General features: G+C 32.9%; 3 protein-coding genes across 3 annotated transcripts; 1 reads left to right on the top strand and 2 right to left on the bottom strand.

Moving 5' to 3' along the window:
• Positions 1–3,448: 3,448 nt before the first annotated feature.
• LOC118028540 (protein STAY-GREEN homolog, chloroplastic) lies at positions 3,449–5,250 on the top strand. Its single transcript, XM_035032147.2, has 4 exons — positions 3,449–3,925; positions 4,028–4,201; positions 4,510–4,677; positions 4,772–5,250. Exons 1-4 carry the CDS (start codon positions 3,803–3,805, stop codon positions 5,114–5,116), a joined length of 810 nt encoding a protein of 269 aa, XP_034888038.1. The 5' UTR covers positions 3,449–3,802; the 3' UTR covers positions 5,117–5,250.
• A 222-nt stretch (positions 5,251–5,472) lies between these two features.
• On the bottom strand, positions 5,473–9,700 carry LOC118028539 (B-type cell cycle switch protein ccs52A). Its single transcript, XM_035032146.2, has 10 exons — positions 9,032–9,700; positions 8,818–8,940; positions 8,615–8,719; positions 7,551–7,730; positions 7,260–7,322; positions 6,968–7,162; positions 6,552–6,653; positions 6,409–6,471; positions 6,216–6,284; positions 5,473–5,942 (listed from the first exon to the last, which is right to left on the bottom strand). Exons 1-10 carry the CDS (start codon positions 9,554–9,556, stop codon positions 5,889–5,891), a joined length of 1,479 nt encoding a protein of 492 aa, XP_034888037.1. The 5' UTR covers positions 9,557–9,700; the 3' UTR covers positions 5,473–5,888.
• A 5,255-nt stretch (positions 9,701–14,955) lies between these two features.
• LOC118028542 (uncharacterized) lies at positions 14,956–16,364 on the bottom strand. The gene has a single exon (XM_035032154.2). It carries the CDS (start codon positions 16,027–16,029, stop codon positions 15,097–15,099), a length of 933 nt encoding a protein of 310 aa, XP_034888045.1. The 5' UTR covers positions 16,030–16,364; the 3' UTR covers positions 14,956–15,096.
• Positions 16,365–17,152: the final 788 nt, after the last annotated feature.

Raw genomic sequence — 17,152 nt, 5'->3', positions numbered from 1 at the left:
CCTCTGCATGTGTTAGGGTGTGGGAAGCTTCCATGCTTAGCCTCTTTCTAATGATCAAGCTTGTGTGCACACCTAGTGAATTTTTTCTCTTCCTATTTTTTTTTTTCCTCCTTACCTTAAATTTCATGTTAATACTTTCAAAAATCAAATGTATTTTTCAATTTATGTTTGTATTACTATTTATTTTAGATATTTTTTTTAGATTTGATCTTTGTTGTTTTAATTACTATTTATTTTAATTTTTAATGATTAAGAATTTGCTTTATAATTTTTTCGTATTTGTTTTCTATGAGATAATTATAATCTTATGACTTGGGTCATTAGTTTTAAAGATTAGCTTGATTTAACTTTAATATTTTTTAGATTATTTTTTAAAATTATATATTTTTTATTTTATCCTTCAACATTAAGTTATTGAACCTTGAACTTCGTTTATTTTTTTTTCTGCATGTGGTTATCTTAGTCTCACGACTAGGCCATGAATACGACATATTAAATCGAATATGGTTTATTTATTTATTTTTTAAGTTTGTTCTTTAATGTTTAATTTTATGGATAATTGAGCGTGGATTTTCTTTGTACTTTTTTATTTATTTATAATATTATCTAATTCTCATTCAATTCACATTAAGAAATTGAAATGAGTACCATTTATCTAGTACATGCCTTTATCTAGTATATGCCAAGCTGTGTGATCACGGGTTCAATAGGAACTGGATATCGGGCACAGTCTCTCTCGAAAGACTAAACAATTTCCATTTTCGATGTAAAATGTCCAGGTCTATGGTGGAGTTAGTATAACATATCATTTGATGAGAAGAAACATACAGGGAAATGGTTTTTTTTTTTTTTTTTTTTTTTAACCAAGAAACGAAAAGATCAGGTATCAGTAATGGATAACGAAGAGAAATGTACCTTTTTTGTAATAATCAAGGGGAAATTGGAATGAGAATAAATATAATAAGCCCAATGGGTCTTGTTTCTAGTGATAAAAACTAACGTCACATCTCTTATTCCTCCTCCCTTGTGTTATTTATTTATTTATTTTAATTGTTTTCAGGATAATATTTTGACTCTTCTCCGAAGTATTGCAGGTATAAGGCCTTTCCACTCACTTATTTGTTTTGGTGAACACAAAAGTATTTATCTAGAAGCGATCCCTTGAAGTCTTTTTAAGCTCTAATTATGCAAGGATTCTTGATTATTGTTTGCTCTTAGTACTCTGCTGTGCTGTATCTCGTTGTTCTTTGACTGTTGAGCTCTGTTGTGTTTGCTGTGATGTTTCATGGGGGGTCACAGAATAAGTAAATTGTTTTAAAGATATAAAGGACACATTGATTTATGTCAGGCCCTTTTAGAGAGATATTGTGAAATATATATATATTTTTTAAGTGTTTTAAGATATAAAGGACATGAGATAATATTAAGAATAATTAATTTTTAAATAAAAAATATTATTTTAACATATTTTCAAATAATGTTTTTTAAAAAATAATAACTACCATATTTTTATATATATATATATAAAAAAACCATTACAAAACCATATAAATAATAATAGAAGAACAAAAAGAAATAGAAAAACAGAACAGTACCTTCTGATAATTACTAGAGAATCCAGCTGTACAAAGACGTTCAGAATTCAAATCTGAAGTATCCAGAATTGTACAATGGTCTGCCATGCTAATGGACAACGAAACAATGTCCTTGGTCCCTTTGCTTTTGCTAGGTTATTCCACGTTGAAAAATAAAATTAAAACGAGAAAGTTAATATTCTTGTTTTATTCCCAGGATTTTTTTTTTTTTATTATTATTTTTTTTTTTTTGTGGTTGCCGTCGTAAACTCACAATTGAAATTTACAAGTTGATTTATATCATATTATTTATATAAACTGTAGCACCCGCGTGATGGAAACGATGTTCCCCTTACCTAAGTGCTACTGGCAAGATTAATTTACCAGGTAAGTTAATACGTTCTCATGTTGTATAGTTTTGTAAAATTTTACCTCCCGCCACCGTTGTTACAAATATTTAGGTATTTTACTATTTTAACGCAGTCCGGTAAAAATACAGAGAAAATAATACAGGTTAAAAAAAATACCAGTATGTAAAAAATAATTTTTTAATATATTATTGGTGATTTATTTTTTTCCCCTACCTTTTCTTTTCTTATTTCTCTTTTATGCTACATTAGCTTGTTTTTTTTTTTTTCTTGACTATTAGATCTTGAATACCATATTTTAAGCATTGAATCTTTATAAATATTTATGTTAATTTATGTACATGTTAATTGATTTGCTATGCAGATTTGATTTTTGAATAAATAACAGCAGTGTTGTTCTCAATTGTTACAAAACTAATATTTGAAATTATAATTATATTAAAACAATATTATTTTTATAATTAGTGTTATTTTTCAAACCAAATCCCGAATGTTTAGCAACAGCAGACATCGGTTGGTAATAAATCGTGACATGCATAGCTGCTAATAATAGCAGTTAATTGCACGGCGTGTTCATCAAGCATTTTTTAATTATTATTCGATATTTTTATTTTATTTTAGGTGGTTTCAATTTTTTGATAAATAATATTAAGAAATTCATGGCAACCTTGCAAGCAATTAGCTCATTTTGATAAATAATTATAATAATAAAAAGAAAGATAAGGACCGCTGACTTTAGCTAGTCTCCCTATATATCACTTATCAAATTTGATATCTAAATATATATTAATATTAGCATGAGTGATTTGACATATTTGGATTCCCATATCATTTTTATTTTAATATTATTATTTTTATCACCATCTTTATGATTAAAGTGTGGTTCAAAGGGAAAACGGAGATTTCCATGATCAGATGTCTACCCCCCCCCAATTTGGTTCTCAGTTTGATTTCTTGTTTCAGAACACTTACGAATAACATAAATATGTTTTTTTTTTCCTTAAAAAAAAAGTCTGTATATTCACAGCAACTCCTTAATTCAAATTGGATACTCATATATAGTCGGAAAACAAAACACCTAAACACGAAGTAGTTCTGGATATTTTTTTTTTAAGTGTTTGGTATTGTAATAATAACTATTTTTTAAAGTATTTTTTTATTTACAAATATATATTTTTAAAATTTAATTTTTATATAATACATCAAAACAATTTAAAAATACAAAAAAAAAAAAATTCAAGTAAAAAAAAAAATTGAAATATATTGGTCGGCAAAAACAAATACTAACAAATGTATTTCTAACTACCAAAGTTTCAATTTTGGGTCAGGGCTGAATTGAACCAGCCGTTCGGGTATCTCTGTCAACCAAAACCACATTCAACTAAACCAACTCGGACGGTGAGTGTGATTGTGTTACACGTGTGATAATTGCATGAGGCCACAACGTGGCAGTCTTACATACAGGACCTACAAGAAGTCTTTTGCTTTAAGAAACTGTCTCGCCGCTATCAATGCTAGAAAACAGCTATTATTTGAGCCTAAAGTCTGTTATTAGCTCAAAAGATAGACTCCATCTTCTTACTTCCTGGGTTGGTTTTTTGGACCACGGCACCACGCCATTGCTTTTCTGTTCAAAACTCGAAATCCTCTCAAGTTAAGGCATGCAAGCAAAGCAAAAGCGAAAAATATCCCCCAAGTTTCAAGTCTCCTAAACTTTCTCTAGTTTTTTTTTTTTTTTTTTTTTGCTGACTTTAGAGAGTTAACGCTGTACTTTGCAAGTATTTTAGCTGAGCGTCCTTCCAATTTTCTGGGGTGCCTCATAAGTCGGAGTTAAGGTCTAATTGCAGAGAGGAATTGGAGATGGGCTCTCTGGCAGTTGCTCCCTTTCTTCCTTCAAAGCTAAGACCCTCTATACTTGATCAAACAGGCTCTCTCTTTCCTTCAAAGAAAAAACTCAAGAGGAAGAACCAATCTATCAGTCCTGTAGGTCTTGCTTCTCTTGGATTCTTTTCATTTTTCTTCTCTTGGATTCTTTTTGTTGTTATTCTTCTTATTGTGTGTTTTGTGCTGTTTTGATCGTATCAGGTGGCAAGGTTATTTGGGCCATCTATTTTTGAGGCATCAAAACTGAAGGTGTTGTTTTTAGGGGTTGATGAGAAGAAACACCCAGGGAATCTGCCAAGGACTTACACGCTAACACATAGTGATATTACAGCTAAACTTACTTTAGCCATCTCACAAACCATCAACAATTCTCAGGTAATCCTGTTTTACTATACCAAAATCCTTTCTGGAATTAAGAGATCATCAAACTTATTCAATCTGCTAATTAAACTATATTTTCCCTTTAAGCTGGAATCTTAAATTGCAGTAAAACCGGGGGGGGGGAGATGGGAAACTTTATGACTGGAAGCACATGATTTCACTTTTAAATCAACAGGATCTGAGTTTCTAGACAAGATAAACGGAGGGAACAGGGGATTTTCAGAGCTGCTTGATTTTGTAGATCCTTTTCTTAATAAGATTAATGAACTGAAGGATAGAAAGGAACTGGGGTTTTCTTGCAGTTGCAGGGATGGTCCAACAAATTGTACAGAGATGAAGTGGTGGCAGAGTGGAAGAAAGTAAAGGGAAAGATGTCTCTCCATGTTCACTGCCATATAAGTGGAGGCCATTTTCTCCTAGATTTATGTTGTAGACTTAGATATTTCATCTTCCGCAAAGAACTTCCTGTGGTATGTTCAATAGTTGTTTCTTGCTTCTTTTGTCAATTTTGATTATAGTAAGTAGCCTCTCGAATCACATGGAAAAAAATATTGGGATGCCTAGGTATTGAAGGCCTTCTTTCATGGAGATGGGAATTTGTTTAGCAGCTATCCTGAATTGCAGGAGGCTTTAGTTTGGGTTTACTTTCATTCCAACATTCCAGAATTCAACAAGGTAGAGTGCTGGGGTCCACTCAAGCATGCCGCAGCACCTTATACTGCTGAATCTGGCGGGGCCCCTGAGAACAAGGAGCAAGCAAGCGACTGGAACTTGCCCGAGCCATGCCAAGAGAACTGTCAGTGTTGCTTTCCACCAATGAGCTTGATCCCATGGTCCGAAATGGTTCCCCAAGAGAACAAGAATAATCCAAGCACCCAGCAGGCCTTTCAACAAGCTCAACAACCCTAAGGATCTACCTATTTGGACTTTGTTTTATTTTCTCACGAGATGTTACGTAACTAGGAGGGATAGATTGTAAATATTACCCAATCTACTACGACTTTGAGCAATGGGGTTGAGACACTTGTCTTTTGTTCTTTGCATCCCAGAATCCCTAGTTATACATGAACTTGCCATTGTTGTAAGACACTGCGACTGGGTTGCAAGTCGTTTATCCAAAAAAAGAAACAAGGGTGCTACGCGTCATGTAAAGGTGATATTTGTTTATATTCAAACAAGCTGCGATCATACATTGAAATTATAACGCCTTGAAAGGATCATTCTGGGATTTGCAAAATTATTTTCTATATGCGAATGAATTCGGATCCAGCAATGCAATTTTTCATTGATAGATGGATAAATGTGGAAGAAATAATTATTTACATAAACTATGAATAAATGGTAAACCGACACCTCGAATCATCTTTTACTGTCATCCGTCGATATACAATGCAAGAAGCATTTAATGGTAAATGCCATGCATCAAACGGGGAGAAGAAGGAAGCTCATAATTTCCCGAGAATCACATGACAATTCATCACCTCCAATGCCGCTTATAGCATTTTCATGTCCTGGGCTGGTTCGAGAAAACCAAACTGATGAACTCCATTCGCACGGAAATAACCTCCAGGTTATGAGCACATTTTCCACCTTCCTTCCCCATGCTAAAACAGCCCAAGAAACTCCGGACTAACAAAGTCTGCACAGCCAAGAAACTCTCGGAAAGCAACAGCTGAAGGAGTCACCGGATTGTAGTTCTACCGAGAGATGATGCTCCAATTTCACTCTCTGTGTTCTACAATAACAGTCAAACCATATACTGAGTTAGTCTTCTGCTGGGTTAGGGTACGCAAAACCAAAATGTTGACATGGCATGTCTACTCTTGACACTTTCCTATCCTTAATCTTGCTAGCACACATTATTGATATGAGGTATAGAAAAGTAGCCACTTACTAGAAAGAACATGCACCTGGGTTTCCTCCCCAAAGAACAAATTTAATTAAGTATGGGTATAAATAAGAGCATGGACTCAATTAATCATTATCACCATTCAATGAAAACTATTACCTGAGATTTAGGGGAAGGGAACACATTCCAAAACCGCAGCGTTTCATCTCCAGCTCCAGTGACAATTGTCTGAATCGGTTAAAAGTTGTTACGGTTAAGAAAAGAAACATTAAAACAAAAGAATTGGTTGGCATGACTGCTAATTTATTGGAAGAAGAAAAGCTACAGTTATCAAGAATGAAGAACCAACTACCTGTCCGTCTGGTGAGATGGCAAGATAAAGAACTCTGTATGTATGGCCTGTCAGAGTTGCCAACTGCAAGAAAGGAAGAAATGTTAATAAAATGAGTGATGAGAGAAAATATGCTATCATCACAAATACACCGACTTCAGTACCTTTGACATGGTGGGGTATCTCCATACTATTATTTGGTTTTGGGAGTATCCATGTGTGCTGACTAGTTCATTGACATTCTTAGACCACACAAGATTGCAGACCTGAAATAGATGAAAACTGGTGTAAAAAGTTTTGGTATGGGAGAGAGAGATGGGGGTAAATTTTGAGTAAAATTAGGATATAATACTCCAAGACTACATGCACGTAGAAGTATGTGCACTGGCAATTTGCCATCTTATGGTATGGGACCACACTTTCTTACTATATGCTCCATCGATCATTGAACACTTTCTTATGTTACTTTCCAAAAAAAGAAAATGCAGTTATGAGTTGCCAGTAAGGATTTTCTAACCATGGACATTTCATATCATATCTAAGAAGTACAGCTACTGTGATTAGCAAACATATATTTTACCTGACTGCCGGTGTCCATGCAGCTGAGATGTGAGTTGGTGGTTGTATTCCAGAATCGTATACACCGGTCAGCAGTCCCACCCCCAGATGCAAGAAGTCCATGAAGATGGGGTGACCAAGCAATTGCTTTTACAGCCGCTGTATGCTCACAGTATTTTAGCACAGGTTGGGTTGAATGTTGATTCCAAACAAAAAGCTGCATATAGATGACAACATATTAGTCTTCCATGCAGGAAACCATGAACACATGTCCAGCGATCATAACAATATGCTGTAGAGAAAAAACTACTCACTCGGTTATCATTTCCACCTGATGCTAACTCACGGTTATCATAAGACCACTTCAGTCCACAAACCTAGATCCCAACAAATTGATTATTAGGCTGAGAAACATAAAAGCAATACACATAATAAAATAGAATAGATAGGTTATAATATGTAATAACAAATGCCCGCTACTAGCATTTACAGAATGGAGACAAATGCAAAGGAAGAATGATAAATCTAGGGAAGCCCAAAGTAAACAGCATAAAATGGTTGACCAAAAAGTTAAATCAGTGTGAACAAATGTAGGGGAGTCCAACCTCTGACTTGTGTCCAGAGAGTTTACTAACAAAGTCTTCTTGTGCTCGTATATCTCGTTGAAGAATGCTCTTATCCCGGCTACCAGAAGACAGCATTGATGAACTCCAGGCCAAGGCCCCAACTCGCAATCGATGACCCTCCATGATTCTAATCCTTTTACAGCGTGAAGCATCCCAAATCTACATATAAGTTGATGAGAATATCATCAACATATTGCTAGGTTGATCAAGCAATGTACTAAAATCTAAAGGTGGTTGGACACAACAACACTATCCACTTCCATTCTTGCATTACAATTAACCGCAACAAGATGCAGTGGACCAAGATGCCAAAACAGTAAGGGATTGAACAATAATACATTAAATAGAGAATAAATATCAGCTGAATTGTGAGGACGTCTTGCTTATGGTATGCATTAGCAGCCACATCATGCATGTAAAAAAGCTACCTAATAATGGTTGGGATTTTGAAAATTATAATTTTCCCTTCTTCATGTCTCCTCTCTAGAAAAAGATCTAGAGCATCCTGCATGCAAATATTCAGTTTGATGATAAATTTCTAAGATATTCTGGAGATGGTGCCCTAGACCTTTGTATGTCTAGGTTCAAGTATGGCCAAGAACATGATCTATGGGCACAAAACACCTAATGCTTCCAATAAACCATACACCCCCTAAACATCTAGTTCAGAAACCCCCTACAGTTTTACCTGCCTGTGGCAGTGAAAACTGTGAATAAAACCCCTCAAGGCCCAGCAAATCAACACTTCTGAGACAGACAGTCTCTTCCAGCCACATACCAAGTTGAAATTTGTTGACCCTAATTTGATCGACACCCATATTTCTTACTATTTACTTACCTCTCACCTATGTTGCTAATGCAATAATCCTTGACCACCACATTCTTTTGAAATATCACTTTCTTTTCTTATCCCCCCTATAGACTCAGCATTTTTTACATTCATTTTGCAATCATAAAGCATTTCTATATCCATAAACCATATTGAAATCAACAAAACAAGTACATGTATCAGAAGCTCAACACAAATGCAAACTATAACTAACCTGAACTTTCCCATTGCTGGTTCCAACAGCAAGATGTGTACCACGATGAGCCCATCCTACTGAACATACACCATCATCATTCCCCAAATCACACAATTTGGTCACCTATATTACACCGTAAACCAACTTTAGAGTAAAAAACCCATCAAGAAAAACCTACGAGGAAAGAAAAAACATTAAACTTCATAACCCACAACACTAACCTTGCTACTACAAGCATTCCATAAATACACACAAGTCCCTAATCCCACTGCCAACACATTATGCGACGACCAATCCACCAAATTCAAATAAAAATCATCATGCAATGCAGGGGCATCCAATACCTACAAAAAACGCATGATCAATCAATAAAACTCATATTTCATCAAATCTCAAGAAACTCAAAATTCGACAACAATTTACGATAACACCAACCTTATAAGGTGATCTAGAAACCTTCCTAGGAGCCTTAATAGCAACATTACTAACACCAGGACCACTTAAACCATCAAACCCGAAAGGCGAAAGCGAGTGCATTGACTGCCTAGTCTCCGTCTTGTACCGGAAAATATTCCTCCCACCCGCCCCTGCCCCCCAGTCTTTCTTATCCGGAGTCTGAGGACCAAAAAGTGCATTCCTGAGTAACGCCGCATACGCATTGGGATTGTCCTCCTTCCCTCCGTCCCCCGGCGAACTACCCGCGGTTGCAGAAGGCGAGGGCAAAGAGATGTTGAAAAGAGCGAAATTCGAGCTGGATCTACAGGGAATAAACCTATCGGAGTAAATAGGTCTCGAGGGGGAAATATAATGATTAGAATTAATCAGACGGTTGACATGTTCCGATGATGACGGTGATGGAGCTAGGCTTTCAAGATTTAAATGATGTTGACGACGTTGCGTCGTGGAAGCTGCAACGTTGAGCTGCGATTGGTTTGGCGGTGACATCGTGGGATCGGCCATTGGGAAGAAACCCTAAGAGAGAGGCAGGGAGAATGGAGAAGATGATGATGATGTGTCGAAGGAAGTAAATTTTCCCGGGAAATAATAGAAGGTGAGTAACAGACAGTGCAGTAATGGTGGGTTTTTTTTATTATTATTTTTTATTGCGAGCGAGCGAGCGTTTGGTTAGGTGTAGTGAGCTTATATAGAGGATTTGGAATGAAAGAAAGAATACCGTTTGATTTGTGGATTTATCATTGTATTTTTTTGAATATGTTTCCGTGTCAGTTTCGGAGAAGGATAAGGTATGTTAGTTTTGGAAACTTGGACAGGGGATTACTTCTTTCAGCTAGGGTTGGGTTGTTTAACCTTATTCGGGAAGAATTAACTGAGCCCACAGACCCTCAACATCTCATTAGCCCAGACCCAACCACTGATAAGTTAGTGATAGGGTGATCAAAGTATTCAAAAATTGGAATATAAAAATTAGAAAGCAATAATTTTAAATTTAAGACGATAGCAATTTATTAGTTTACTAGTAATCATCCCCACTGTGTTGCCACGCTATGATTTTGGTAGGATTTCAAATTAATTTTTTAATATATAAAAAAATGGATAAAAACAAAAGATAAATATGAATATAAATATTTTATAAGTATAGATTATATAGAAACGATAACATAAATATAATAAATTATAGAATATATAAAGAGTAAAGGAAGTGAAACTATTTTTTTTATATATAATTATTTAATTCTACACCAATTAAAATAAATATTCAAAAGTAAAAGGATTTAAATTATGGAGGAAAAGGTATATTTTTTTTAGTCAAAATCCTTATTTTTTTTCTTTTTTTTTTTAAAAATGTCTTTTTCATTAACAACATAAACTTTAAGGTAGTTAAAAAAAATATTTCCAAGGATTATAGTAACTTAAATTCATTAGAAAAAAATTGTGACTAGCAAAAGTTCATCTTGGCACAACATTGTCAATTACATTTAGGTTAGTGTTCTGTTTTTTTTATTAGAACATTATATATATTTCGATTCCGAAGTATTTTGACATTGTATTCCTGGGTAATGTACTGTATATACACACACACTTTGACAATATACACGGGCAGTATATTTGAATTGAAGTGCCAACGTTCTCTCCTGCAAGAATTGCATGAGCAAAAACTTGTGCTTTTAAATTTCATTCCTTGAACTTTATTTTTATCAATGAAAAAATATAAAAAATCATCAAAAAAAATTAAAGAATTCATCCAACCATATTTCAATCACAAAATATATTAATCCTGATTTGTCTTATAAAAAGGAGTTCAATAATTATGTTTTTTCCCCATCAACCAGTTGAAAACGGAAAGTAAATTATGGATCATAAAGATATTTTAAATCCAGTTTGAATTTTAGTTTTTTTATGGTGATTTTATAGTGTTTTGAGATTAAAAACAGGGTAATTTAGATTAGATTTCTACAATGTTCTAAAAGTGTTTTCTAGTTAAAATTGGTTAAAAAAAAGCTTTAAGGATCAAACAATTTGGCCTTATTTTCACCTATTAGAATTGCCCGAATAATTATGGTTGAAAATAACAAACTGTCTACTATATTTTTTTAATATCGAATAAATATCTACTATATCTTTTTTAATATTAAATAAATGATTCAATACAAAAGAAAAGAAAATAACAACGTCAAACGTGTGAGCGTAATTTAGGCCCACGCACGCCAAGCCTAATCTTTTATACTTGGAAAACCTATTTTTAAAATTTTAAATTAATAATTTAATGTTATTTAAAAAAATCATTCTGTTATGTATATTTTATAAAAAATATTAGTTTGTACTGCAATAATTTTTTTAATAACTATATATATATATATATATATATATATATATATATATATATATATATATATATATATATATATATATATATGATCATGTTAAGCAATAAATTGTAAGAATAAATACGCCAGAATATTCAATGAATTTTTTATTCTTATTTTATACATGATCTTTGTGAATTAATTATTTTTTAATTTTTTTAATATGGCCACATAAAAAAAACGTAAAGACATTATTTTTTAAGTTTTTTTTATTTGGAACTTGCTTTTTAGATTATGACTAGCTATTTGACCCGTATATCAACATAAATAGAATATTTGTTATTCCAACTAAAAAACCTAGACGTATAGGTTTTTTTGATGTATTTTTTTGCATAAAAAATATCAAGTGTAAATTGAAAGGTTTGTAAGTATATCTTATTAAATTAATCATAATCTTCTATATCAACAAATAGAAAAAATTATTAACAATAACTATATATGTATCTACTAAAGTCCAGAGGCGGATGGAAATCAAAATTTTGGCATCAAAACATGGTTTATTTAACCAATTGTGTTTAATGATTGTTTAATAAAATTATTTTTTTTATTTAATCAAATGATAGTAGAAATAAACACACATAAAATTGATTGAATAAAATTAAAAGAAAAAAAAAACTATCGCAAGGTAGCACTTATTAGAAAAAAAATCCAAAAATAAATAGTTTTTGTTTTTTAAAATAAAGTTCAATTATATAAAATATAAAAATATTGTAGATGAATAAGAAAAATCTATTAAAAAATTAAATATATACAAAGTACTTAAAAAACAACCACTCTTTTTAAAAAATACTAAATATAAAAATAAAGAAAAAAATAGAGAGAAGGATATTAATTTAAATATAAATTAAAAAGAACTTGTAAAAAGCATGATTTTTACTTAAAAACAAAAATTACAAAAAAAAAAAAAAATCAAGCACTGCTAGACCTGTCCAATTTAAAAGGGCCCAATTGCGAGCCTATTTTCTTTAAAAAGATATAATTGGGGTGGACGACATATTGTGCACCCCAATGTTTTTTTGAAAAAAAAAAAAAAAAACCAACCAACGTGTTACCTGATTTAACCTAGATTCTAGCCACTATTGTTTTGAAAAAAAAAAAAACCAATAAATGCGTTGCCTGACTTAGCTCAAATTGTAGTCATTGTGGTGATTAGAAAATTGAGGCTAATTTTTATTTTTTTTTTTATCAAAAAACTTGTTTTTCAATCAAAACATTTTAGAAATCTTAATAGATCTATCCATGACCTTAGAAAAATTCAAAAAGTTATTTTCAATCTCAAAATCAATCCAAACTCAAATCTTTTTAGACACTCTCAAGATAAAAAAAAAAAAAACCACTTGAATTAAACTCACCTCATCAAATAAAATCATTTTACATTAAAAAAAAAAAAAATACCCCCCCCCCATACTAAGAAAATCCCCATTGTAACAATAAAGATATAGGTTTATCAATAAAAAATTAATTTCAAACCAATCATTTTCCCCTCTATACTGAAATTTCGGGCATAGCCTATCTTTGCAATTCAAATCCATGCCTGTCATGTAAATTCATGATGGCTCCCATGACCCATCCATTAAGCATTAGCTTACTGCGGATTGGTTGTTTCTCCCTATGAGTGTTGTTTTGGTACAAATCAAGGTCTGCTGATGCTTTCATCTTAGTTAATTTTCACCTCTAATCTCGTTGGCCTACCAATTTTCTGACACGCCTAAGCTTAACTCATACGGGTAATAATCAAAATAAGACCACTTCTAAGCAAAGTTTCATCTTAGGTTTTTATTAACATACTTTGAAGAGTTTTTGTTTTTGTTTTTTTTACTTCAATAGTTGAACTTGATAAATAAAATATAAAACATTAAACAACATTAAAACCAAATGAAATAAAAATCCTAGGATCATAGAATCCACAACTCATCAATAAATAGAAAACATTTACCTTAAAGCTCAAGATTTATCGACCTTCAAGCCAAAACAATATATTTTTTTGAGATAATTAGATTGGTTCTCGTATAATTTGATTGATTTTTTTATTTTTTTTTCATGGTTTGAAAAATTATATATATTTTTTAATTTTAATAACTTCATAATACTTTTCATTCTCTTGTCTTAGCGTAAAAAGAGTCAATAAAAAAAACTTATATTATTTATAGACTTGTCATTATTATATTTAATGTAAAGAGTAAAGTGACTCTAATAATTAAAAATAACAAAATTACCACGATTTGGCTATTATTTTGAAAAACTAGTCATTGTCACAATGTCTTAATTGCTCAACAATTCTTAACCATTTCAAGCCAACAAAAATATCAAATTCTAGAGCATTGGTTAAAGGAATTTCTAGCAACAATTATTCATATTTTCAGCAATAATTCTTCATCGTCTTCTACCACAATTTTTCACCACAAACCTTGCAAACACACTGCCCAAAATTAATAACAACCCAAAACTGATTCCTGGTTATCATTTAAGTTTAAGCTATCCGAAACCTTTAGGCTAGTTATTGTCATCAATTTATTCGAAATTTTTATGACGAATTCGCTTCTTGTTTACAAGCACCTCCCAGTTACCCTTACTCCAGCTTTGGGCAGATAAGGACAACGTCGAAAAGCATACCTCTGTTGCAAGAAGAGGTTTCACAAGCTCACTTTGAGATGATACTGCAATTGAAACACAATTATGAAGCTGCTCAAGTGTCATAGAAAGATTAACATACAAAAGTACCAAAATCCAGAAACTGTAGTGGTAAACTCAGAGGCACACCTTTTATGGGTTTCCAATCAGAAATGCGCCTTTTTCCATGGACGCCTGTAAGAACCTGCATTTATAAATTCAAAACCTTTTAGCAAATTACTGGAGCACATTTCAAATTCTAAAACATTTTGACTGGTCATTCTTATAGTAACTTTGATGTTAAGTGGGCCAATATCGACAGCATTTCTGAAGTGAAAGCAAGAAGGCAGACAAAAGTTTGTGTAAGGTAGTAACTATACTGAACGCTACCTGCCACAGTGTTCAAGTATGAGGTTTGACTTTTCCTCAGATCACGAAGACTATTGCAAAAGTCTTTTCTCTATGCTCATTCTAAAAGGTACATCGGACATGTCTGTGCTGCCATGATATTTGGAGACATTATCTTAAACAGCATTATAGTGTGTTGCTTTTTCTTTTTCTTTTTACCTCTCAAACAACTATTACAGTATTAGGCGAACTTTGACTTTAGCAGCTTTACCCTCGCCCACCCGAAAAGAAGAAGAAGTAGAAGAAGAAGAAAGGTTACAATTTTTCATTTCTGAATGCTTAATGAACTTGTAAGAAAATAGACAAACAAGTGAATCAACAGAGAGAAAAAGAGACGAATTCTGCATATTATTTGAAGATTCAAAATTTGAATTGGTTATTCTGATCTAGATATTGTCTGCCGTAAACCAAGGTTATTGCCTCATTACCTTGTATGAATCATAAAGGGATTATATTCTAAAAACAGGATAAAAAAGAGAAGGAATTAAAGGGAGAGTAAACAAATGAAAACGGAACTCAAGAAACAGAGTTTGTCTCTGCACCCATATAAGGAACTCAAAAAGAATTTGGCTAATCTATCCTTCTTCTCAATACAAATTACTTGTCCTTGCATCTAATATTACAAAAAGAATAATGATCATAAAGAAAATGAACAGCTCAAGAATGATAAGGTTTAGACCCATGTTCAATTATAGGCGTCGTCCAAGTAACAGTTGCTGTAGGAGCCCTGACATGTCCAACCATCGATACTTGAAGAGCTTCCTCTTCGTAAGCTCTTCTCTCCATTTCCTCCATTCTTGCTTTCTTCTTTACCTGAACAAACATTGCCACAAAAAGCATCCCCAATAAAAACACACCCAATGCAGTCCCAACTGAGCTCCCAACCACCACTTTCCACAAGCTGATCTTCCTTTTTATCATCCGCATTGATGGTGGTGGCGCTGGCGGTGACTTGATCACCAAACCATAATGCCCATGTCTTTTAGCTCCACAAACAAAAAGTGATTCTGGGCCTTTAATTATCACCCTACCATCATTTTCAAAACTAGCACACAATGGCCTCACTCCCGATACATTGGCAGTAGTTGATGCATTGCTGAAGTCTATAGTAATTGGTTTTTCTCCAGCATGAATTCCGATCTCAAAAGAGTCGCTAACGTTCACATCACTACCAAAATTGTAAGCTAAAAGGCCTAAAATAGGTGACACAAGTTGATATCCTGATAAATCATAGTTGGCATAATATATAGGGGACCAGTTAAGATCCAAGTTTTGTCTAATTACCACGAGTCTCTCAGCACATGGCTGCAAGGTTACACCAATACCTAGATGGAATTCCTTAACTTGAGCACCGTATCTTCTTAGACTGCCACATCGAAACCTCACTGCATCGACTTTGATGCCGGAGAAGTTTGCTGGCAAGTGTACAGTGTGTACCATACCTGTCTTGAAGCGTACGCCACTGGACTTAAGTGCGTAGTCTCTGATGAGTAGATCAAGTAAACGAGCAGATCTGATCCCTTGAGCTTCAACTCTCACTGAAGTTAATGAAAGAAGAATAATCAATGTGAAAGAGAAGGGAGAACCCATCTCAGAATTATGAGATAGGTTTAGATGGAGCTGTAAAGCAATGCAGTGTGGTGATTATCTTTGCTGATAGATAAAAAGAATTAGAGCTCAATCTCTGGATCAGCTACTTTCTTTACCTGTGGATGTAACAGAAGTGAAGTTGCAAAGAGGAATTAGGAAGATTTATGATGAAATGAACTTTTGGAAGATTAAAGAAGAAGCAAAAAGGAAAAGAGAGTTCCTTTTATTTTACTTTTTTTTTGCTTTGTATATAGTAGAGAATTGTAAAGAATAAAAGTTAGGTGGTTTTGATGGAAAAGAGGGTTCATGCCAAGGTGGCGATTTCCACAGCATCATAGCAGTAACAAGGAGAAATGTCCCTGCAAGTGAATTGTGAGTGCTATATGTATCAAACCATGCCTGAAGATTTCTTCTACTTTTTACGTTACTGCAGGATACGAGAATGGTCAAACTGTAAGCAAAAGTGGGTTTGGCAGATGTTCGATATTTACTACTTGCTCTCTTTCAAATGTGATTGAATCATTCAGCGGGGCCCTTAACTTTCTTTTCTTTTCTTTTCCTGTTCTCCCTATTGATTCCCATGCCAAACCTTCTTCTCTTTCTTCAAACCGCCTTTTCAATTTGATTTTTTTAAAAAACATTAATCCTCGATGTTTTTTTTTTGTTTAAATTTATTTTATTTGATATAATTTATAAAATTAGAATTATTTTTTAATTTTATTATTCTTTATATTTTTTTATCTATCAAACTTCACTTTCATTATTTTAATTACTATTTTTTTTTTATTGTTTTCTCATTTTTTTTATTTTTTAATTTCTTTGCCCATATTCTTTTATTTCATTTAATATTAATATCAAAATTGGTCCTAATTATTTTAATCACAACTTTTTATTAATCTTTTTCTTGGATTATTTTATTTTTTTAATTTCATTCCTCTTTATTTTTATTTCATTTAATCTTTACTAGATTTGTTTTTTATTTTTTTGATTGCTATTTATGTTTTTCTTTATAAAATTGGATGACTTGGAATTTTGCTTTTTTATTTTTTTGGGTTTGTCTTTATAAGATAACCTGGTTTCATGACCCGGATTGTGAGTTTTGTAGATAGCCTGGTTTGACTTC

This window comes from Populus alba, chromosome 3 (genome assembly GCF_005239225.2).
Source record: "Populus alba chromosome 3, ASM523922v2, whole genome shotgun sequence".
Taxonomy (NCBI): Eukaryota; Viridiplantae; Streptophyta; class Magnoliopsida; order Malpighiales; family Salicaceae; genus Populus; species Populus alba.
The sequence above is the reverse complement of the archived record's forward strand: the minus strand, read 5'-3'. Positions and strand labels throughout refer to the sequence as shown.